Source organism: Ciconia boyciana, chromosome 1, assembly GCF_034638445.1.
Source record: "Ciconia boyciana chromosome 1, ASM3463844v1, whole genome shotgun sequence".
NCBI classification, from domain to species: domain Eukaryota; kingdom Metazoa; phylum Chordata; class Aves; order Ciconiiformes; family Ciconiidae; genus Ciconia; species Ciconia boyciana.
Window position 1 is genome coordinate 43,336,338 of NC_132934.1, and position 24,660 is coordinate 43,360,997.

At 35.4% G+C, this 24,660-nt stretch overlaps 1 protein-coding gene across 1 annotated transcript in view; it reads left to right on the forward strand.

The window, feature by feature from the left end:
- ZDHHC17 (zDHHC palmitoyltransferase 17) overlaps positions 1 to 23,182 on the forward strand; it is an 80,698-nt gene extending 57,516 nt beyond the window's left edge. Inside the window, exons 11-17 of the mRNA XM_072863983.1 lie at positions 6,408 to 6,532; positions 9,841 to 9,903; positions 11,190 to 11,283; positions 15,191 to 15,274; positions 15,666 to 15,823; positions 18,086 to 18,180; positions 20,102 to 23,182. Of these exons, the coding sequence (XP_072720084.1) occupies positions 6,408 to 6,532; positions 9,841 to 9,903; positions 11,190 to 11,283; positions 15,191 to 15,274; positions 15,666 to 15,823; positions 18,086 to 18,180; positions 20,102 to 20,240 (758 nt within the window). The 3' untranslated portion in view covers positions 20,241 to 23,182. The remainder of the gene's footprint in view (positions 1 to 6,407; positions 6,533 to 9,840; positions 9,904 to 11,189; positions 11,284 to 15,190; positions 15,275 to 15,665; positions 15,824 to 18,085; positions 18,181 to 20,101) is intronic.
- The last annotated feature ends 1,478 nt before the right edge of the window (positions 23,183 to 24,660 follow it).

Sequence of the window (24,660 nt, forward strand, 5' to 3'; positions counted from 1 at the left end):
GTAGAACTGTCTAAATATGTCATGCCTCTAGACTGAAGTTGCTTTTCTGTTCTTTTCGTTAAGAAAACCTGACTTTTGGCAAATAGTAAAATACAAGTTTCTGAGGCAGTTATAATAACTATACTATCTCACTTCTGAATCTCAGCTCTCCATGCCTTGTAGGTTTTCTTTAGAAACTCAGGTTTGGTAATGCTACTACATGTTTTGGGTTGCAAATGTTGAGCTACTGTGAAATGCTTTCTTGTGCTAACATAACATCAGTTTGAACCAAATCTAAGAATGTGTGCAACTTTAAATCAAGGTCCTTAACCATACTAAAATGGCTGCACAGCCAACACAACTTGATGATGGCCTCTATCTTGATGTAGAAAGCTGTCCCATAAGGCTGGCAAATTGTGAGATTTTTATCCTGAAGCTCATATTTTCTTCATATTTGTACCAACTTACTTAAATTTTTATTTGTTAGCTGTTCTGATTAATGTAACTTGAAATTTGGGGGGTTTTGTCACAGAATAATGTTCATTGTCCACTAGAAGTAGTAAGCATAGACAATTAATTACCCTAATAAAGTCTGACTTCAAAATGTCAATAAAATCCTGTACAGCTTCTGTAATTCAAGGTAGGTGCCTCAAAACCTTTGCAACAGTCTTTGTACACAGAAGTAGTAGTCTGAAAACTTCAGTTACTAATTGCTTTCATTAGAGCTGACACAATTCTCTGACAAGCAGTTTTAGAGACTTAGTGCTTGAGGCCATCTTCCTTTAATTGGTGATTTTTAATTGGAAGTCTTTGTAATAAGATTCCAAATTCATTCTTCTTCTTCTGGAAAATTGCCCTGTAGCTTTATTGGAAAAAAGAAATTGCATGCCTGCTCTATTTTTATAGCATGAGGCACAGCATTGTGGTTGGAGAAAGGATTCTTGTATTTATACAGCTTTATGTGATTACTTACAGCAGACCAGAGTACTACTTTACACTCTGTAATGTTCAAGTAGTAAAACCTGTCCTGGTAGTTTTCACAAATTCTGACCATCTTTTGCTCAGGAAAAAAGTTTCTAACCTCAAACAACTATCACGAATTGCCTTACTGGAACTTTATATTATAAATAATATAAAGGTCTTAATTGCTGCAAGTGTTACTTTAATATTCAGGTGTTTGGGAATAATTTTCCTTTCTTGTAGATATGTTGAAGGTGTCTGGAAGATCATCTGGTCTTCTGGGTTTAATCCTAATGAGACAGAAAAGGGCAGTTGAAACAATGTATCATAAAGAACAAACAAAACTAAAGATTAGCAGTGCGTTTTCTTGAATTTCAGGGTGGTCACATGTAAATTCTAAGGCTTAATAATGTGTCTTCTAAAAAAACACTCTTGAAAGTAAATTCAAACAGTTTAGATCAATCTAGTGTACTGAATTTTTGTAAATGTTTCCATTCAATTGGATGTTTCTCAGCAGCTTCTGAGTCTGGTATATTTGTTAAAACAGAAACCCTATTCTTGCTGGGAATGAGGAAGTTATGATCTGTGTATTTATTGATACATGAGTCTGTGGTCCTATGCTTCCCTTTAACTGTATTTTGCCCACAACAAAGGATAGTTAGGTATTGGTCTGTTAGTGCATTCTAATTTTCTACTGTTTGCAGAGTAGGGGGGCAATACCCTCAAAAATCCTACACACTATGTCACTATATTTTAATTTGGTTTTATTTTTAAAGAAAAAAAAAGGGTTTAAAAGTACACTTCCAATAACGTGAGACTAGAATTTCACATTTCATTCTTTTTCATTAGCATTTACAGGTAGAATGTTCTCTTGTGTCCTGTAAAAGTTCAGGGCACATGCACCGAGTTCATATCTCGGTTGTTCATGCAGTCTTTTAGTTCCAGCTGAACAAATACTGCCTGTTATGTCAGAAGGTTCTTATACTGCTCTGTTTTTCTAAGATGTCAGGGTTTGCTGTAACCCAAAATGTTCACAGTATTTTTTTTGGTTCTACCACTTCCTTTTGGTGCAAATGGGAGTGTGCAGTTTTCATTAATTAAGCTTTTTCAGTACAGCATACTACTTGCAGTGCTGAGATAATGAGATGATATAAGCCAATTTGTAATTTATAATAATTTATCATTGACTAATACTGTATTGATTATCTTATTCCAAATATACTTCATGTATTGGTGGGTTTTAGGTGAAAGAAAACAAATGCTGCACACTTTTTCAATTAGGGATCATTTTAAAAACTGGGTATAAGAAAATTCATGATGATTTTCATGCTTTCACAAAGCTGTTACAATCGCATAGTGTTTTAAAAACTGTAACAAGCCAATTGGTACAGTTAAGCAGTTAAAAACAAAAAACCCCATTCATATTACCAAAATTAGCTTCAGGAAAACAGCAAAAAGCCTTGCATGGAGAAAGAAAGAAGCCGGCAGCCATGTTTCTAGAGGAACCAAAGACCCAAAAAATCTAAACCCCAGGCCCAGCTATCCAGAAATTCTTTTTCCGTGTCTAAATACTTTTTCTAAATTTAAAAAAAAAAAAAAAAAAAAAAAAAATTCTGGGGTGGGGGAGATGGCAGTGAATTAATTTTTTTTGCAAGCTAAGGGATTTTTTTATATATTAGAAGGTGGAGGTAGAGAGCTTTTGCAGAGCTTCAGTTGATTAAAAATGGATTTTGTCTAATAAATGCCTAGTCAAATGAGGCTTCTTGTGTTATCTGCTGTTATCTCCCTGGACTCTTGGATCCAGATGTATAGCTGTTATGAATTGGCAGGTTCATTAGCATGTATTGATCTCTGATAGCTTACGCTGGCTGCAGATTTTTCCCTTTAGGAGAAGAGGACTTCATTACTGGATTTGTAGTTAGTGGAAGGGAGCGTCTTGGTATCTAATGCGCATTTTGGCTTGGTTTCAGAGTCTTATAAGACGTGTAGCTGTGATAGCAGGAGGCTGCATGTGTTTGGGCCCTTTTAAATAGGCTGCAGTTCAGGATAAAAAATTAGCTCATCACATGTTTACCTCACTCATGGGTTGTGGGGTGCTTGTTGGGTTTTAATTTTCTTTTTAATGAGGTGGTCTTTTTGGTTCCAAGTGGTTTCCTGGAATAATTTTCAGCCTGTTGTACTTGTTCTAATAATTAAAGGATATTGATTAGGACTAAAAGTAGGAAGTGTTTCATGGGTGTTTCTGCTTTGTCTCTCTCAATGAAAACTGGGGAAGCCTCATAAAAGACAGCAAATTGGTGACAGGGCAGAAGGTGGATGCCTGCTATATCATGCATTTTGCAGCCCTTAATAATATGGTAAATGTATTTTTCCTTGTGTAGTTGTAAATGAGGGTTTTAGGACAAAATGAGGCACTCTCTCTGGAGAACCGGTTCCCTACTCTGTAGCTAATGCAAACCTACAAGGGTTTCTTGCATATGGAGAGTTTTGAGAGATGTCTGTGATACAAGTTGCTAAGATCTCTTTGGAAGTAAACTTCAGAGAGGAGTTCACCATAATTTTAGATACCTCTAGTGTGGACATCTATATCTAAGTTAGTTGTTTAAGTCAGTTATTCATAGCCAGTGGAGAAAAATAGCCACTTGTGGGGCACTGCTTCTCTGACTTAATTTAAATATCTTGATACTGAAGGTAGAGTGGACGTGGCTTTTTCCTTTCTGTTGTGTATGAGGACATACTGAGTGATTTTAAAGTAGGTGAGATGAATCCCACAGGTGGCATTGTTTATCTACATCAGATGCCAGAAATATCCTGGAGAAGACAATTCTAACTTTCCTTTCTCCTTCAAAGTCCAGTTGGTTTTCATCCCTTCTCCCCAGTTTTGCTTAAAACTTATGAGAAGTGTTTTTTTGAAGATACTAATGAAAAATACTGCTGACTTTGTCCTTCTCCATTTACATAGTTACTGCTCATCTATACTTAACTCTACTTTCTTGTGTAGTCTCCCGACATCTTCCATCCTCAGCACAGAAGTACCTTATCTGCCACCATTTACACTGTCAGCGTTGCACTCATCTGACACCACCGTGATAAAAGGAAAGGCAAAACTTAGACTCTGTGGGGAGTCTCTTATGCTCTCTCTGTATTTTATGGAGTAAAATGGGGGAAGGGTAAGTTCAGAAAAATTCTGCATACTGAATTTCTACTCGTGTGGCTTGGATCCACTCGTGTGGCACACAGGTTGTCCAAATTTTAGTCAGTAAAAAACCAATTCCAAAACTTTAAGGTTATAAAAACCCTTTTAATGGATAGAAAATAAATTGTCTTTCCCCCATCTTCTTTAATAGTCTAGACATGATGTATAGTAATTAGGAATGGGTCATACAGTTTTTTTCAATTGTACCTTTATTGTTTGTAACAGATGTCTGTTTAAGGTATTTTTAATGAAAAAGCAGTTTTCACTGTTGTGGCAAAAACCCTGTGATACTTTTAGTATTCTAAAGAAAATTTAATCTCTCCCTAGCTATACAAGTAAGTTGAACCACGTTATTCATGGCAGCAGGTAATTTTAGAAGAAAAATAGGAAGAAATTATGTTGTATAAATATTAAAGTCGGAGCTTTTCATCTGTAATGTATCACATAGAACTGTGACTGTTTAGGTTATAGTATAGCTGGTGTTTCCGCCCCCCCATTATAAACTTGCTGGAAACTGCTTGTTAGAGGAAAGATTAATTAGCCTTTCATAAGTTAATACTAACATTCTACTATATAAGGTACATGATTAAAATTTTAACTGAACTTGCTAATTTTTTTTATTAGAAATTCACAGCCAATTCCTCCTCCCAACAGAAGGAAAACAGAAGTTATTCGGGATACACTTGACATGAGCAATGAGACTTTGTTAGCATTTCAGAAGTCAAAAAGAGGCCTGACTTGTGTTTATTCTTATTTCAGGATTCTTTCACATAAAAAGAGCAGTGTAGAAGGATTTGAGATATTTACTGTTATTCTATAGAAATTGGTTTTTTTCATTTAATATTTGCTTGTATCTATACCATGTAGATTTGTTTATCAATGGTTATGTAATTTTTTTCTTAATACTGCTTAATGCCTTCAATAAACATTTTTTTCCAAGAACAGAGTCAAACAGAATAGAATATACTTGTAGATATATAGTAGAATATATTTGAGCATCTATTCTAACTTCAAAATTGATTTTTTCAAAGCATGCAAAAAATGGGGTTTTGTTGTTGTCTTTAAAGTGTTATATACCAGTTCAGTACAGATTGCCATGTAATAATCGTTTTTAAGTCTTATATGAAGGGTTTTGTAATGCAAACACACAATATATTAAACTTTAATTACAGTAGAAGTTCTAATGACTACCAAAGTGGAGAGAAATATTCATCTAAGTTACTCAGAATATAGTGTAGTTTGGGTGTGGAGTGATTTGTGCCTGAGTAATAAGTGTCCTTTTTGCCTGGATAATGCTGTAGAGGCTTCTGCCACCACAGCTTTGTCAAATATGGCATCTCCTTGCAGTTATGACTGACAGCTGACAGGTATCCTTAGTCAGGCTGGTCAAGTCTTTTGTAGGTTTATCAGAGTAAATAATTTTCCACCTTTTGTGGAAGAGGCATGTCTGAAGTATTTGTTTTTCCAACGTCATTGCTAAGAAATGTTTTAATTCTGTGAAGAAATGTCAAGTGTTGAAAGACTAGGCATGTTATATGGCAAGTCATTCAACACAGGAAGTATATTTTAAGACTAATGGTTATTTTCTGTCTTCATATGGTAATTGATTTTTAAACACTTCCAGAGAATACGAAGTCCTGTGGGTTTTGTAAGTATTAGATGTATTAGTATGTTAAAAATAACTTTCATTGATGTAAAATATGGGTATCGCCTTATAATAGGACCAGGATTCAGACAGTACCTTTCTTGGAGATAAGTGGTGTTGAGACGTGATTGCCATGCAACGGTGGTCATTGCAGCACAATTCCTTCTATGGCTAGAAACAGTCCTTTCTGTGATGTAACGGGAATGTCAAGCCACTGAAGACATAGGCAGTCAAATGACTACCTTATAAATAGAGCTCTGAAATGTTTATTGTGAAAACAGGAAATACTTTTAAGAAGATAAATTTCATGGAATTTAATTTATTTAAAAGGGAAAATAATTACAAAAACTGAACTATCATTATTCATTCTTTAGAAGGCTAAGTGCTTTAGAAATGCCTCATGGAGAACAGCATATTAAAAAGTAAGTTTTCAAGTTTTTGAGCAATAGAAAATATGGAGTGCCAACCTAGTTCTTAACAGCAGTGCTGAATTTTGTTAATTCAGAAGACACTGACTCAAGGGCATTTGTAAAAATTAAATGTATTTAAATTTTATTTCAGAATTATCAGTGGGTGTTTTCAAGAGGAAATTTGGTTTTAAATTTTAGATTCCTTGACTTCAAACACATCTCAATTTTTTCTTTATACATCTTCCATTCCTCGCTAATAGCGTTGCACTTTTCTACAATTTTGGAAAATCCTGGAAATCTGATCCGGGAATCATCAAAGCCACGGAAGAGCAAAAGAAAAAGGTAAAGCCATGAGATATGTGAAACTTGATCTTCAGCAGCCTGCCACCACTTGAGCAGAGTAGTTTGCTGTTCAGTACATGAAATTTCAGTAAATTGTTTTATAACAAAAAGTCTAAAATGTTGAAAAGTTTTCCTTTCTCTTGTCATCCAGGTTTCTTTTTTTACATTTTGAATATATGTTTAAGTGCTTACTACTCCGAAGTTACATTTAGGTCATTTTTACTAACAAAATCACAACTTAAATTTTCAAGATAAAAAAGTTTAAAAAGCAGTTGGTTGAAAATGAAAATGTGAAATTTCAGAATTTTGCCTTTCTGAAACAAATGACCCATTATGGGATAAGTGTTAATTAGTTTGATTCTAAAAAAACTTTCAGACTTTAAAGCACCTCTAGTTTTCCTTAGCTTTGTGTCTGAAAGTATTAGACTGACTGAGGATAAAAATAACTAAAACCCCAGGCAGTCTGGGATGAATTTTTTTTTTTTTTTACTTTTGGTTTAAATATTAGAGAAAATATGGATGATCTAATTATATCTTTCTAAGACTTTATAACACTATTGTTAGCATTTCTAGGGGGTTTTTTTGTTGAAGTACATTGTCCTCAGCAGCCAAACTCAGCATTGAATATTGCAAAATCACACAAGCAGCAGAAACATTTTGTTTGTTTCATTTTGGGCAAGTTTCCTAGAAGCTCACATCCCGCCAAAAATGAGTTTTGTCCTTCTACTTCATGCTTATTTGTGAAAATACCTGTGTGGATTGAAATCTGATGCTTGGAATTATGGCCTTATGTAGTGATAAACATATCCTTTAAAAGGTAGTTGTGATAGCTTAAGTGATTTTTGTTTTCTCTGATAGATTATTACTGAGTTGATAGTCAATGTGTAGATTTACTTTTGCAAATTCCCTTTCTGTTATTGCAAATTTGCCAAAGTAAGTTCCAGACTAAATTATCTTCCTACAACTGGACTAAATTAAATAGAAGAGTCAGCAACTGTACTTTGGTTCGGATTCAGCAAATTGCACAAATATGCAATTCATTTGATCTACTTGCTTAAGTAGTTAAGTGTGGTTACAAAAGCCTTGCTGAACTGGATAGGAATTGTAAAATGCAACTTCTTCAGTCAGATGCACATGGCTATGAATGTTTTGGATGTCTTACATTGCAGCTAACCAAATTGTGAAATGATCTGTTATCAGGGGCATAAACCACTGTAGGGTGCATGTCTTACCTTTGTGCAGTGTACTGCTTTCTCATGTTTTTGTAATTTGTCTCCAAATGTTTTATGCTGAGTTAGCCTTTAGCTTTGGAATAAGCAAACAGAAAAGTTCTTTTTAATTCCAGATGACCAAGTTAAGTAAGTTTGGAAATACATAGTAAGCAACAATTTCAGATGTTTATTCTTCCAATAAGTCATACCCTTTCTTCTGTGTTACAAAATAACCCCAGTCACTCTTAAAATAAGTAAATAAAGAATTCCAGATTTTCAAAATCAAATATTAATAGTTCAGAAGCACAGAAAATAGACCCAGCGTTTACAAACCACAAAAATGTGCCTCTAACTTCTTGAGTACTCCTGGGTCTCTATGCCATAATCCATAAAGAGACATATTTAAAGTGGTTTATCTGCTCTTGTTCAGTTCTGTTCTCCTGAGCTTTGAGGTCTTGCTTGTGGACAATACTGAACTCCGGTGCTGAGCATCACAACATGTACATTCCTTTGTGCATCCTTTCATTAGTCTGTAGTGTAGTGTATGCTCCTACTGAAATTGTCAAAAATATATTAAGGTATCAAAAACTACATCAACAGCATTGAAATTATGGTAGGTATGTCATCTTAGTGTTTTGGCTTTCTGTTCATCTGGTTTATTTACAAAAGTTATTATTGTGAGGGAGGCTCTTTAATTTCAAATCTAGTAGTGGGAAATGTTAGAGCAGTGAGGCATGGCAGAGGGGGATGAGAAAGGGATGTAGGGTACTGAAGCTGGCAAGATGCAAGGGGGACATGGAAGGGCTTGTGAATGGCAGTGGTTAGTTGGAGAGGGGATCTCAAGGATTGCCGTGTTGGAGGCAAGGATATTGGGCCAATAGCAAATGGAGATACAACAAGTGAGGGAAAAAATAGTCCAACTTTCAGAGCTTAGAAGTGTTAGAAAACTGTAAAAATTGTTCCTCATTTACCTGAGATCAGCCGGTAAGCATTAACACACTGATTTACACCCGCACCGTTGACTGTAGCTTTTACTGGTTACTTTGAGGAAAAGTTTCCATAAAGTTTTCCTAACCAGTTATTAGGTGTAGTATTTTGGAGGAAGACTTCTGCGGCTTCAGTCAAGATACCCACCTTAGTGGTCATCATCTAATTAAGGAAGTTATGTTTATATTGCTATGGTGAGAAAATAGTTGTAAGGACTGTTTTATTCCTTCTGCAGGTAGAAACCACCTTGATGCATAAGATATACGTGGTTTGAAAGGAAGCAGTAGATTTTCCATTTGCCATTAGGCTATTTATGCTGAATGAATTCCATCTAGTTCAAGGAAAGCTATTCTGGCAAAAGATGTTTTCAGGATATTTTCCATATGTTGCAAATGTCATTTAAGTCTCATGCAGCACAGATTTCAGCCGCTGAATTTTAAAACTTGTGGGAAACCGTTTAATGGAATACTAGGTTCCTTCTATTCCAACAATGAAGTGGGTACTGAAGGAGTGTACAAAATAAAAAAAGCTATCATTGAACTGATACCTACTTCTGTGTATCACTTGACCTGTACATATAGCATTATCTGTAAGGGGATGTTTGGTTTGCATTATTTCTGTTCTTTTTGAAGCTTCAACATCTGAGGAAAGAGGTGAATATAGATTTAAAGGTTTTGATGGGGTACCTCTGGAAAGAAAGTCTGGTTTTTAGACTGGCTGATCCTGCTAGCTGGTCTTATTTGTGTTCCTGTTTAGAAATTCAGCTGCATTAATTTTAATAAGTTTAACAACAGGTTAGTCGAACTGGTGCTAATCACTGTGTGGATGTATCAAAATTAATATAAGCTTGCTTTTTCTCTAATTAAACCTAGATAGAGTAGGAATAAGTATAAGCTAGAATTAATTTAGAAGTAAATGTGCATATTGGTTTAACAAAGTAGGTTTAAAATTGGTTTCAGCTGAATTTAAGTTATTCCTGCGTGTAGAAAGTACCCGAAATGAATAGAGTTCACAACCCTGGGTCTGAGAAGCAGCTATTACAATGGTTGTCAGCATTTGTTTATATGCTAAATTCTAATTTCTTTTTTTTCCTTTCTCTTTTTTCTGCAGACAATAGTAGAACTTGCAGAGACAGGAAGTCTGGACCTCAGTATATTCTGCAGTACCTGCTTGGTAGTGTATTTTTTAATCAATTGCAGCACTGATTTTTTTTAATTATTTTTTTTTTTTAATGCTAGGCAAAAATTAGATGTTCCTATACTGAACACATTTTTGGCCTTAATGCAATTTCAAGGGCAGGATTTATTTGTAATCTTTAATTTAAGCAGTGTTTTCAATAAATAATATATCTGTACACAAAAAAACCCTGCAACAATAAGAGGAAAGAAAATTATCACTGTGGAAATAACTTGCCAGTGTCGAAATCCAGGTATCCAATATATCTACCAAGATGGTTGGTTATACACCTAACAAGTTATGAAAATCACAGGTGACATTCCACCACCTCTGTAACTCACAGTAAAATTATGTAGTGCTTCTAGTAAAATATTTTTTTCAAAAATCAAGTGTATTTCTCAGTTTGGCAGTAATCAGGGCGGGGGATCTTAATTTTTGTAAAGCTTGCCAAATTGTGAGCAGATACTTTTCTTGGACTAGTTAATACTTAGTTTCACCACAGAAAATTTAAAAGGAAATATCTGCTTAAGGGAAAAAAAAAAGTAACTATAGTAAACATAATGCATTTCTTTTTTAGAAAGTTAACTAGTAAATATAAACTTATCAAGGTTATCAGTGTTATACTATAATGCTCTGACCTATGTAGAGCATGAATGATGTTAATATTCCCAAAATTGAATCTGGAAAATTAAGTACAGATGTGGCACCTTAAAAAAATATGTGTGTTGGTATATGTATATGTCTCAGAACACTTAATACCAGTTCTTTTTTTTTATTGCCATTTTATATTTCTTTCAAAACATAGCCTTAAAAAAAAATTAGTGGGAGTGAATTAGCATTTTAAGTTCCACTGAGTTTCACTTGTTGAGTCTTTAGAAAATACACTGGAAGAGTTTACGTTAGAGCTCTGTCAGTGATACTGACAGAATCGTGGAACTCAAACTCATTCCGTATTTTCATTGTTAAAAAGCTGAAATGAAACTGTTTGCTGTACAAAGCTCAATAGCTGGAGGGGATAGGAGAAATTTGTATGGGGAAAAAAATCCTTTATATAACAAAACCAGCATGAAAATAATTTCAGTGAGGTGGTATAGATGCTTGTGTTAAATAGTGTATAGATGAAGCTTAACAGCTAAGATTGCTTTAAAAATTAGCATAAAGTTTGAAGTTTTCTAAGGGGTTAACAATAGAAAAATCAATTTACATATAAATTGGGGATAGTGTCTATATAAAAATGTCAGGGTTTTTTTGCTGTTCTAAACAAATGTTAATAACCATTACAGATACGGAAGCCAGTGAGGTCCAAACACTGTGGCGTATGCAATCGATGTATAGCGAAGTTTGATCACCACTGCCCGTGGGTGGGTAACTGTGTAGGTGAGTCATTTGCTAAAATACAATGATGTCTTAACAGGTGAAGAAGGGAAAAGATTCTGAAATCAACCCTGGGTGTTGTGCAGGGTTTTATCTGTTCTCATTTCACGGTGAAAGTGACTTGGCTTCTGCCACAGTCTGAGGAAAAACTGTTGAGGACTTTTGGTAGAAGGAAAAACATTTTCAATATTGAGCTTAATTTTTTTTCTACATGCAATTCTCTGCGTTATTCTCATTTGTATTGTCATCCTCAAAATTGTTCTGTGTCTAACTCAGTTTCCTATCTATATATTTTTATTAACATAAACTCTAGTAATTAAAAGATGCAAAGCTTAACTGCTTTTTAATGTTTGCAGAAAAGGCACGTACCAATTCCACAACTGACTATTATCCATTACACAAGATAAAAATTTTCATCTTTACCAATAATTTTCAGTAATTTAATGGAAAAGTATACGTATTCAAAAATGTCATGATTATAGCAGTTAGATACAGAATGACTTCCTGTTGAAGTGTTCTCTTTTTGACCCCCCAGGTAGACATTTATTCTCCTCATGATGATGAAAGGAGCGGATATAGAACAGGAATAAAGCCTCTAAATGCTGCTATTCCCTGTCATACTTTTTGAGAAACTTATTTGAAAGCCATTATTATGCAGGCAGTACTGAAGACTTCACAGCTAGGAAATGAGTGCAGCTTACTTCACTGGTTTCTTTTTTTAGGACACAAGCAGAGGTAACTTTAATCCTGGGGAGGAATTAGGACCTGGATTCATTGACAGCTGACAGCCAATAAATGCTTCATTGTAGTCCTTCCAAATACATATAATAATGGATAGTCACAGTAGTTTGGTCTTATGATCAAGAATAAAATAGCCAATGCTGGCATTTGAATTGTAATAGAACATCACTAAAGTCTCATTGAGATGGACTTAGATCATTCCCTTCTATTTTATATTTCCTACTGATGTTACTACCTGAGCTACTTTTGATATATATTTTAGATGTTTTATAATGAAGAACTAAGAAATTTTTAATTAAAACAGGCAAGGGGGCATGGGCTCAGGTTTTGGAGAGTGTTTAGTGACAGTTTGTTTTGCAAGAGTGTGGAGGAGTACTTGCCAATGGGACAGAAAGGTCCAGTATTTTAATCGGTAACTGGAAAAGTATAAAAAACAGATGGGGGAGGAAAGACCTTAGTTTGTGTGTAATAAGACAGTGTGTGAGTATGTGAGTTAAGTTAGGTGGAGGAAATGGTTTTTAAAAAACAATGGTGATGGAAAAGGAGAATATTCCTACTAGTGATCTCATACAGATGGGGATAACTGGAGGTAAAAGTAAACTTTAGGGCGCTTGAAAGTAGTCTGGGAAAAAAGCATTAGAAATCACACTATGGGAACAGCCCTAAACTGCAGGGAGTGGTGGTCCAAATGACCTTATATGGCTTTTCTGTCTCTCTCTGGTTGGTACATGGTGACCCTGAGCATAGGATTACAAAACAGAATCCATTCTTAAAACAGTGTTCATAGTGTGTTTGCCAAAAAGGGAAACATGAATCACGCCTTTCTGGAAAGGCGGAATTTGGAAATGTTTTGTGTAGTCTTCCTTTTCAAAGGAAGACATTCAAATGCCTTCTTATCCTTCTAAGGATAAGAATTTTACTAAAGATAGGACTGAGAAATATTGTAAGAGTGTGTACAGACACTCTAAAATAAATCCTTTGGGGATAAAACTTGCCACATAAAGAGACTGAGAGAATATTTTTAGCACTCTGAAGAGGTTGACAAAAAGTGCAGACTATTTGAAAAATAAATAAATTGGCAATTAGGGCAAATTATTTTCATCATACCTGCAAAATTTTAGTTTAAATGACAGTGAGCAAGTCTCTAAAGGTGATTATACCTATCTTTTTAATGGAATATCAAAATGGCATTATGTTTTTTACAGTTGGCTGTTTGAAGATGAAAAATAACAGATTTTATTAAACTTGTAGTTGCATTTCAAGCACAAACTGCAGACTTGCAACAGAAATTTAGTTTTAGCATGAGTAATAGCATGAAAAGTAATAGCATGAAACGAGCTAGAGCCAAATTTTAAATGGTTATGTCACATGCGTTATGCTGACATACTGAATTATTGTTCTGATAGCAGTGACTCAGAAGATAGGTCTTGTGTATATGAGGGATTATTTTATGGTTTAGTATAATGATCACTTTTTCCATCCAATAAAGATTCTTCTACAAGGAGGTAAAAGTAGGAAAAATTAAGAAATGAACAGACAGTCTAAATCATGCAATGTAACTCCATCAGTAAAAAATCTGTTATCTTTATTATGTGCTAGTACTTATGTATAATATAAGCACAACCATACAAAAGAAATTAGTGACAATTCTTACAGCATTGTTTTAACTGTGGAGGATAACTGACTGTGTTCCTGCCAGTCCAGGGTAAAACTGTAGAAAATAGTGCTACGCCCAATCTTATTTACGGTACAGAAGAAGGGCAGTTTCTCCACTTCGTTTTTCCAAAGTCTTTTTTTTAACTGTCACCAAGATTGTACCTGTCTCATTTATAGTTTTAAATGCTGCATGTATGTTTTTACCAAATACAAATGGATTTCCTGTTAAGCAGAATTTGGTTTAGTATCATTGAAGATGCTGCTGAAAGGAGCATCTCATCAGATGCCTCTCAGATGAGCCCCTAGGTCACCATTTAACTTCAATTTTTTTAAAAGATGTCTTTTATAAAACTTAACAGTTCTGAAAATTAGAATGCAAATGAAAGTGATACCTTAGGGACATTCCCAACACTGTTTCTCGTATGCTCTTAGGTGATTGAAGACAACGTTACAACATATTTTATGTCTGAAGGAACTGGTTTGATTTTCAAGGAAATGTCTTGTGTTTAGTCTAGCTTGCGTTGTATGTGTATTTTTCCTCATCTCTTATTTATATAGTCTTTCAGTTCACTTGCTAAAAGCACTTGATTATTTTCTGCCTCCAGAGGATGCTCTTGTTTTAGCAGGCAAAACATTTGACATAATGAAGTAAATGCTGTGCTGGTAGATGATGACAGCCAAATCTTTTGTGGCCCATTATCAGCTCTGTGGGTTTAGTTTACAGCCGAGAGCTGTTGGAAGGTTGCGACAGTGGACATACTTTACAAACAGAAGAAATGCTGAGTACTTCAGAATTATGATGTACTCATGTAAGAGGCATCTTTTTAGCTCTATTAATGTTAAAAATAGATCTTTTTTAGTAACTGAATTTTCTTGCATTTAAATTCTGTCTTAAGCAGAATAGTTTTTATCCCATTCATTATTTTAGCCAGGTTGTTAGGCCTCGTCTGTTCAGTTACATGTATTTGTTTTACAAGTTCTATTAGATATTTTATTTTTAGCTAGCTTCATCAGACAGGTTTAAGTTGTGAGTTAGCTTATTATCAAGGGAGGTTGTATATTTATTCATATTTCTGTTTCTTTTAAGAAAGTGAACTCTGCAGTCTGACTATTTTTAAATGGAATTTTAAAAAGTTGTATTGATGTGTAATTCCTGGCTGTTCAGGGCTCTGCAACAGCTGTCACCAACATCGTTCTAAATATTGTCTATCGATAATTTTATTAGCTCACGAAAGAGGTTACAAATGAAATGCATTTGTGTGAATTGCAGCTGTAATGTGACAGAAATTTAAGAAAATAAAACATTGCTTTGTTGTCTCAGACGTAAAAGAAAAAAAGTAAATTCAGCTAATTTCACTGTCTTGAAGTTATATTGGCTTAATATTGGAGAGTAATGCTTCTGTATACAATAATAAGCAGTACTTCTAAGCAAGCAATTAAACTTTCTGATGTAGTGTTGTCTGTCTTCTCAAAGTGTCGTTATTTGATCCCTGTTGTTCTTGTGCAACTTTAGGAGCAGGGAACCATCGCTATTTTATGGGATACCTGTTCTTCCTGCTTTTTATGATCTGCTGGATGATTTATGGATGTATCTCTTGTGAGTAAATGTGGTTTTTTGGCTTTTTTTTTTTAATTGCGTATAAATACTTTTTTTATCTCCTGGTATGGATTTTTACAGATTTCTGCCTTATCGGAGTTTTGGATATTTTTTATTCTGGAATTCAACTGCATATTAATAACTGATTATGTTGGATATTTTAAGTTAGAAGGTGATGTTTTTCTTGTCCTAGATTTCTCCATCACAACCAAGTATTGTGATATGTCATGTATTCAAGGAGTTGGGAAAGGAAGAGAGAGCAAGTAAAACTATTTTGGCACATTGTCACTTTCTTATTTAATTTAATACATTCCAATGTGGGCATTATGTTGATGTGCAATAAACATCTTAAATCTTCTGTATGGTTTTTGACACTTTGTTTTTTCTCTAGACTGGGGTTTCCACTGTGAGACAAGTTATGCAAAGGATGGATTTTGGACCTATATTACACAGATTGCTACCTGTTCTCCGTGGATGTTTTGGATGTTTCTAAACAGCGTTTTTCACTTCATGTGGGTGGCTGTGTTACTCATGTGTCAGATGTATCAGGTATGGAAGAGCACTTCATTTGTAATGCTGAGTGACATAAGAATATCAAATAGTTCTGTCATTTAAATTTTAATGTTCATTATGCAAGACCAAGTGTTCAGTCTCTCAGCCACACTGGAGGAGGGAGGCATCTGTTGTCTCTGGGTATTAGGCATCATTCACTTCTCATTCACTTGTGCTTTTTTTTTTTTTTTTTGCAAGAGGTTAAAATACCTACCTCCCACTTTCCATTCTCAGAATGACAAAATGTCAAAACAGACCAGAGAAAGGCAATGAAGACTAATAGAGGTTAAGATCTGTGGGTCGAACTTGGAATAATGCAGTATGTCATTAGCAGAAGGAAGGTGGTAACTTCAAAGGGGTTGCAGTAATTTCTTACACTGCTTCTGTGTGATTTGTGATCACATTATTGTACTGTAATCTGACCAAACCCAAGTTTTTCTTTATCCTTTTTAAGGAGAGACAAGTCATACTGAAAGCCTTTCAGTATGACTTGAAAGCCTTTCAGTATGACTTGAAAGTCTTTCAGTATGACTTGTCATTAGCGGACCGTGAGACTTACAATTTAATCTTTCCAGAGATCCTGGAAATAAAAATCATCCTCTAAGGCATAGGTAAAACTTTTCAGGAAACTTAAGTTTTGTCCTCCTTTCTCTGCAATATTCATCATTTACAACATATATCAATTTCAAAATCTTGTATGTGTGAGCGAGAGCCATTCAGTCTTTTGGAGGTCTTTCCTGCCCAAGACAAATGAGCAGAGGAACTACATGTATTTCAGGTGGCTTTCAAAGCAATCTAACCCACAAGACTTCTATAGCAGAATAAACATATAACTTTCCAGAGAGCCTTCCATCATACTTATATCATGATCCATTAAGTTCCCCATTGAGGATTCCTGTTAATATGATCTGTGTACAGATGAATCTTTGAATTATGCCATTTGGAAAAATACATCTCATAGTATTTTGTATCATTAGTGTAATTAAGCAAAATAATTCTAGCATTTGACTTCTTCACTAATCCTGGAAAAATGAAAACTGAACACACAATCATATTACTAAATTTCCTAAGAGTTTTACGCATAGAAAGCTGAGGATTGTTCTTGACAAATCTCTTTGGAGTTTGCTTTAATGATGGAATTGATAAATAATTCTCTAATTTGCTTCTTTTGGTTTGCAACTGCACAGCCCCTACTCTTGCTGCTTTGGTTTTTGTTGGGGTTTGGTTGGTTTTTTGGGGTTTTTTTTTTGTTTGTTTGGTTTTTGGGGGTTTTTTTGTTTTTTTTTCCCTCTCTCCATCATAAAGTTTGGACTTGTCCTTGAACTGGCCAGGCTTATTGCCAAAATGCTATCCGCTATCTTAGAAAAATAATTTAAAACCTTTACTTTCTACTTCAAAAGTTGGCCATTGAGAGCCCATTTATGTACATAGACACAAAACTTCACCGAGTTTCACGAAGGTGAAGAAAATGCTTGAGATTAAGTACATCCAAATGAGGCAACCCAGCCCAAACTTAACTTTCTCAATGTTCTTGCTTTTGCAACATGCAGCAGAGTTGACTTTTTATATTCCACTAGGAATTACAAGATTTTATCTTCCTGTAGTATAAGGCTGCTATGGGAGTTCTCACATTTTTGTTTCCAATTACATCACATCACAGTCAACTCCGGTTTTACGTAAGATATCCTTTTAGGCTAACGTAGTTGGAAAGCTGATATGAAAATTGTAGCCTTTGGGCCAAATGCTTCTGTAAAAAGGAAAAAACACAAGCAACAACAACAAAAAACACCCCCACTTTTTTCTTGGTCATCTTTTTGTCTTGCGGACAGAAAAGTTATGTTACTGCAACAAATGTATAAATGGAGAAAAATATATTACTGGAGCTATAACTAGACTGTCAAGAGGAAAAGAAAGTGGTTCAAATGCTGCATAAAGTAACTCCTGAATCTATTATTTACAGTACACTTCAGCTGACAATATAGTAAAGGCATCTATTATGAACTAAGAAGTCACAGTTTATTCAGTGATCATGATTTATTTCTGATCACTTCCAAAATTAAACCTTTTGTGCAATCTGGTACAGCTGTTGTATAGTGTTTTATGTTGAGACCTCATAATTTCCCCAGACAAAAATTCCTTCTTCAAGAGAAGGAATATAAAAGAGTAAATTTGGTCCTCCTTTTTCAGTCTGGCTGATGCAGGGCTTGTTTGCATGTTTTTACATGAGCTAAATTGCTTACTCTTTATTTCTGTCTTCAGATATCTTGCTTAGGTATCACTACAAATGAAAGAATGAATGCAAGAAGATACAAGCACTTTAAAGTTACAACCACATCTATTGAAAGCCCATTCAAGTAAGTTTTAAAGTGTAAATGTATTTCTTATTTGTGTAGCCTTGCATACATTTGAATTGTGCAGCTTGTTGAAACAGAACATAGCTAAATACTTTTATTTTCACTACTTGGAATGCTGAGTCTGTCATCTATTTTTACAGTAGCACATTCTACCCAGTTAAAGGAGGTGATAAATGTTTTGTAGTGACTCTATTCAGGGATGCATAAACACAGAAAATAATGCTTTCCAGTAGTGGTCATATTTTGCTGTAGAGTTTATGGGGAAATAAATATCCTCTTTATAAATCAGATGCCCAAATCGGAGGTGGTTGTTTATTGCATGGTGTTGATGTTGACCTGGATCTTCACTTCCACACCAGGTGCTTTCCTCTGATAGATATTTCATGTGTTGTTGAATTTGCTCTGTGCAGTAGCTCCCCTTGCTCTCTTCACTGTGAGAAAAGAGGCAGCACTTCCTTCCTGCTCCGGAGGAAGAGCATGGGCAAAACCATTTGTGGGGAAGGGAGCAGGATGTCCCAGGAACTGAAGTGGGTGTTGCACGGGTGAGACATGAGCTTTTGGGTATCAGTATGTAAAGGGTAGGTTAGGATTCTGGTTTCTGTAGGGATGAGGGTGCAAGCTGAGAGAGGGGCTGAGGCGTGATGTAGCACTGGGTTGGGAATATGGCGGCATGGAGCAGCTTATGGAGCCAAAGCAGGAAATAAATGAAGGCATGAGGCTGGAATATTGGTGGTTTGAGGGCATGTTACAAAAGGAGCAGTGAAAGGACAGAAGCATGACTCATCCTGCTGCATATGCTGTGTCTCCTGTGGGAGCTGCTGCTCTTTCAGGTGACACCCAGGGGAACAGGAGATGGAAGTTCTTGTTGAAGTTTGATTTTGTGCTACAAGAGAAGTTTGTGTCATCTTGTTTTAATATCCTTCCATACAAAACTTCTAGTGAGAAGTAGACAAGCATCTCTGTATGGCTGCAGTCTTCCTACAGATTAGAGTTGTAGCAAAAACATAATTATTTTGCCTGAAGAACATAGGGCAGTGCAGAGAACGGGGAAAAAATGCGGGTTTTATCCCTAAATTAATGTCACATTCACAAACCATTTTCACTAAAATAGCTGCTATTATAAAAATGACTCCTGAAAATAACACCAGATGTCTAAAATAACTGACTTGGCATCACCTGTCAGATGAAGCGTTGACATCAAGTGATTGTCATCTCCTTGTTGCTTAGACCTGTTCTTGCATATATCATAACACAAGCTTCTCTTCCAGAAAACCGTAATCTATTCAGCCCATGTGTAATTAAGTTAAAAAAAACCCAACATGTTGGAATTTTGATGTAGGTATCTTAAATATTTGACAATAATTGATTCAGCAGCAGAAAGCACTTGGATAGGTCATTTAATTCAGATGATGCTTTCTTAATTTTGTGTTGTCTAGGGACTTAATTGATCTTAGACCTGCAGCTGGTGAACCAGTATGTATGACAGAAATAGATACTAATAAAAATGAAAATTATTCTAGGAAGACATCCACTTCATACTGTTTTGTCTTGCATCCGTCTGTACCTCTTGCATCTGTCTGTACAACTTTCCTCTTGGAAAGGGATCTGAATTACTGTGTTGTGCTACATTATGGTGTACTGCCAATAACATGTTACATTTTTCCATACAGTTTTGGTAGATAGTGAAAGAAAGTTAGTGTCTTGGTTGTGTCCAAGGATCAAACATTCACCAGTCTGGTGACGACTACTCATTTCAGAACTTGCTCATCAGCAAGCACTAAGATAATTCTTAACTGAATTGATTTTCTACAGTTAGGAACTTAAAGGGTGAAGAATCGAATTTGTAGGTAGACAAAAAATGTTGTACTTTGTTAGATGAGCTATGATATTGCTTACTAACATGTTTTTGTTTTGTTTTTAGCCATGGATGTATAAGGAACGTTATAGACTTCTTTGAATTCAGATGCTGTGGTCTTTTTCGGCCCGTTATCGTGGACTGGACAAGGCAGTATACAATAGAATATGACCAAACTTCAGGATCAGGCTACCAGCTAGTGTAGCACCACCTTCGTCCTGTGAGCATATCATATCTGAGTGGTGCCTGAAAAATTTTCTCTCTCTCTCGAATCCGCATCCCTTGAAGAGTAGCATGCTATGTGTAGGGCTGATGGTGAATCTTAAGGTACCTTCTCTTCATCAGAATTTTATTAACAAAAGTAAAAATGGACAGAATAAACTGCCAAACCTGATAAGGAAGAGGAGGAAGATCAAAAAGGGATTTTAACAGTTCTTAACATGAGAATTATTCGCGACAGCATATTCACAGTATTTCTTGTTGGGTTTTTTATTTAAGGTCTTTCACAATGGAGCATGAGATTATTGAAGTATTGACATAAGTAGTTACATTGTGCTGAGCAGAAAAAATTATTTCCCAGTATGAATAATTCCACTGAAACAAGAATCTAGAATATAAAACTAAATTTCATGATGCAGAGTTCACTGATCGTTATGTTGTAGGTCCTGTAATGTGATTTTTTTTTAATACAGATTTTCTGTAGTATTATGTACACTGAAAAATGTGCTTTTCAATACTGTTATAAACATCATGTGGTGGGAATCCCCTGTAACGTGTTAAGTTATAGCAGTAGGGCACATCAGATAATGTTGAAAAAAAATACGTTGCCCACATTTTTTGGTGATTGTTTTTGCCACCAGTTAGCGGTACAACTAAATACTTGTAATAACCCTGTTCTGAGATTATATAGTCTGAAATAAACAGTTGTGCAAATAAGGAAAGCTCTTCTGTCAAAGTTAAAGCCCTGCTTAAATGCATGATACACCTGTAAAACTAGATTACAGTATATAATGTTCAGGAAAAAAATCATTATCTTTGAAGTAATTGTATAAGCAACTTACAAACTAGCAACGTTTCAATATTAGGTTTGGTCCTCATACAGTACAGTGTGGTGTAATTGGAGACATGTTGGAAGAGAGATTGCATGGGGGAAACCACAGATGTGAAAGCAAAAATCTCAATTATAAAAAGACAAGATAGTTTTAAATTGAATGCAACTGCAGAAGAAGAACACAAAGTTGTCTAAAATGCTTATTTTGTTTGGATGTAAAATAATGGAAACCAAACTTTAAAAAAAATAAAAAAATCCCCATAATAGCACGCGCACACAGAAAATGTAACGCAGTGTTCTGAAAAAGATGGTATGTTGGCACGTGGAAATCACCCTTAATTTCCTTTTTTTTTTTAAGTTCTCATGCTACAGATATGTTTGGAAGGTAAGGAATGATCTGAAATTGCATTCCAAAGGGGCTTTTCTTGAATGTGATGCACTGATTTTTTTGTTATGGTGTTTTCATATACTCATAGTGAATTGTTCACTGCTTCCTTAACTATTGTTTACAGAGAGACTGAGAATCAGGTTAGTTCTCTTCTAAGTGCTGTAGCAACCCAGTGGTTCGAGAAACCTGTGAGGGGAGTTTGGGGAGGGACCTGAAAGCAGATGTCTGAGACCAGTGTAAAGAATGTGTATCTGTATATAAATAATTTATCAAACAGTTTTCTCTCTGTGAGTGTGTGTTTAGTGTATTTAAAGCTGCTCATTTTCATTTTATTCAACCAAAAAAAGTGTAGGAAGATATCTAATGAGCTTTTAGTGATGTTCAATATTGCTGTTAATAGGCATTATGCCCTGCAAAATCACTGCATGTTTGATGCTTGGCAAAATTAGCGTTTTCTGTAATATGCAGATTACAGGTAATAAAGCAATCTAGTGGTATTCCCGACCCTTGCCTTAGTAAGAGGAGCAGTGAAACTGTAAATAGTTGATGTTCAGTATTTGCAAGTAAACATTTTTTCTGTAGTTGTACATTGATCTCAAGACACACACTTAGTTTGCAAGTACCAGATATCAGGATTTACAGAAGTGCAGCATTGGGGTACTTGAATGTTTAATACTGGAAAAATCAACATCATCTTGGACACAGTTTTAATGGGAGAGGTTTGGGTGTAGGGGTGGCAAGAAGCTTTTGCTATTTTTGTCAGACAAAATTTGTATTCCTAACAAAGATACGTTCTATTTCAGTGAAAACAGTTGACATCAGTTATTCATATTTTTTCTGATCAGAAAAAAGCATGCAGACTTTACAATGTTGTTTGTTTTAATCACCAGTAATGTTCTGCATATTTTTTTTTTTTTCCACATTTCTGTTGGGGGTCGGTTGACTTGAAGAACTTTAATCCACTTTATTAAATATCGCCTAGCACCAGAAGAGCAGTTCAGTACGTGATACAAGTTTTGGTTTTAGTTGCCCAGTAGCATTAACTGCCATGAATTGTGTCATGCAGTCCATGTCAAAAATGTTTGCAAAAGAAGAGGTGATCTTTGGTAGTACGTAGTGAGTTCTGCACTATTTACTTGTTAATAGCTCTCTGGCGACAGTTTTATTGAGACCTGTAGAATTTGAGCAATAGTAGGTAGTTGTGAAAATTAACTTGCATATATGGATTTGGGATGTATGAAGTTTCCAGTGCAAAATGTAACTTGTCTTGAGTAACACTGAGTTGTTTGATGTGAAATCATAAAATCAAGCAGGGGGGAGCCAACTATGCAGCATTTTTCTGTCAAGTTATCAAACTTACAATTCACTTGTTAAACCAAAACTGCATTGCTTCTGAAACTTAACAAAGCTGATCCAAACCAACAGCAGATCAGATCAACTTAATCTGACATAGGTAGAATAAATGGGAATTTTGTCTTGCCCCTAAACATGTGCTGTTACTTTGCAGGATTCTGTATTCTTTGATGTCCACCAGATTTATTTTTTTTTTTTCAATTAATGTGTAAAACAGCATCACTACATTTTAAGCTATGGATTTTTTTGTATATTCTTTATTTATAACTGTGCCAAGTATTATTTTAATACTGTCAAGATCTTGATGTATTACATTGTGAACAAAAAAAATCTGTAAAATGTTTAATAAATTAGCTCTCCTTACATAAATTAAATCTGTTAAATTTTGTAAGTTATTAATCAAATAAATATTGACTCTTAGATGCAGTGTTTGTCTTCACTTGGGATGTGATTTCACACAGTGTTACTTCTGTCCAATTTCAGAAGCCGTACTATGAGAAAATAGCTGCTATCTTGCATCTGATCTTAGTAGAGTCTTTCTGGAGAGATTTACAGGTGTCTTAAGGATAGCATGCACCCAGTTCTGTGCTGATGTGAAATCCTGTGAACTACTACACTGGGTTTTGGTAAAGTACACCTTTATACTACCAATTAGAGTTACTATTCACTAATTTGATACTCCTTTCTTTTGAGCAAAGCATGCTGGCAAGGTAACGTTTCTTAAGGGAGAATTCCTTCTAGGGAACATTTCAGGTGGCCAAATGTACATATTTGTACAGGTGTACAAATGTACGTACATAATTAATGATATTTGAGGTATTCTAAGGGTAAACAAGACATCCACATAGGGCTAGTAGGTATAACCAAGTTGTGTGCTTCTAGGTGGCACTTGCAGGAGACAGAATGCCTTTACTCTTCTGGTCTGTGCTAAAGGTTAGATTTTGAGTAGAAACAAGGTAACCATCCAAGTTGGAATTTAATCAGGATAGTTATAACCAGCAATATGTATTAAAGTATAAGGCTAGGAGTTAAGAGCTCACCTAATGGGGAGAAAAAAGTCTCCGTGTTTTCTGCTGGGTGTGGGTTCAATGTTAACATTGATTGAGAATTGTTGGTGCTGTTCTCCCCTTCCCCAAGCAATGGTTCTGGTGAGGCTGGGCCCAAGCTCACCTCTGCTGACCACCCTTTGACTTGTCTGGTAAAGATCAGGGAAGGTACTTTCTTTTTTTAAAAAATAAAGACATTCTGTGCTGAAGATCTCCATCAGAGATTTGCAGTGCTCCAACAGAGCAGTTGCTGCTCTTGGGAGATATGGGTGGGCTCCTTATGGCTTGAAAGCTGGTTACTTGGTTTGTTTTATTTGGGAAGAAGCCTGCCCTCTGCACCCTCATTATGGCTTGATTGGAGTTCACTCCCTCCCACCTCCCATGAGCTGCCTTTAAGTAAAATCAGATTTTTTTGCTATGAAAGCAATGTTTACTTGTGCATTTGGATTTTATCCACCTTAGGCTACTGAATGGAGATTAGTAAAAATTGCACCTACTAATTCCAGGTTGAATTTAGTTGCAGTATCTTATAAACTTAGTGCCATATTCACATTGCCTCCAATCCTACGTACTACTTCAGATCTCCAGATCATGAAGTCACTTTTGAGAACCAATCTCTCCTGGAGTTAGGGCGCCAAACTGAGACTAACTCAAAGCATTACTCCAGCCTGGGCTGAGCTTTTATTCATCAGTGCTTTGCTGCAGCTGTAAAGTTCACAGTAACCAAATTAAAGTACTTCAGTGTAGGGTACTCATTTCTCTTGACAAGTATATTGTCTTTATGGTT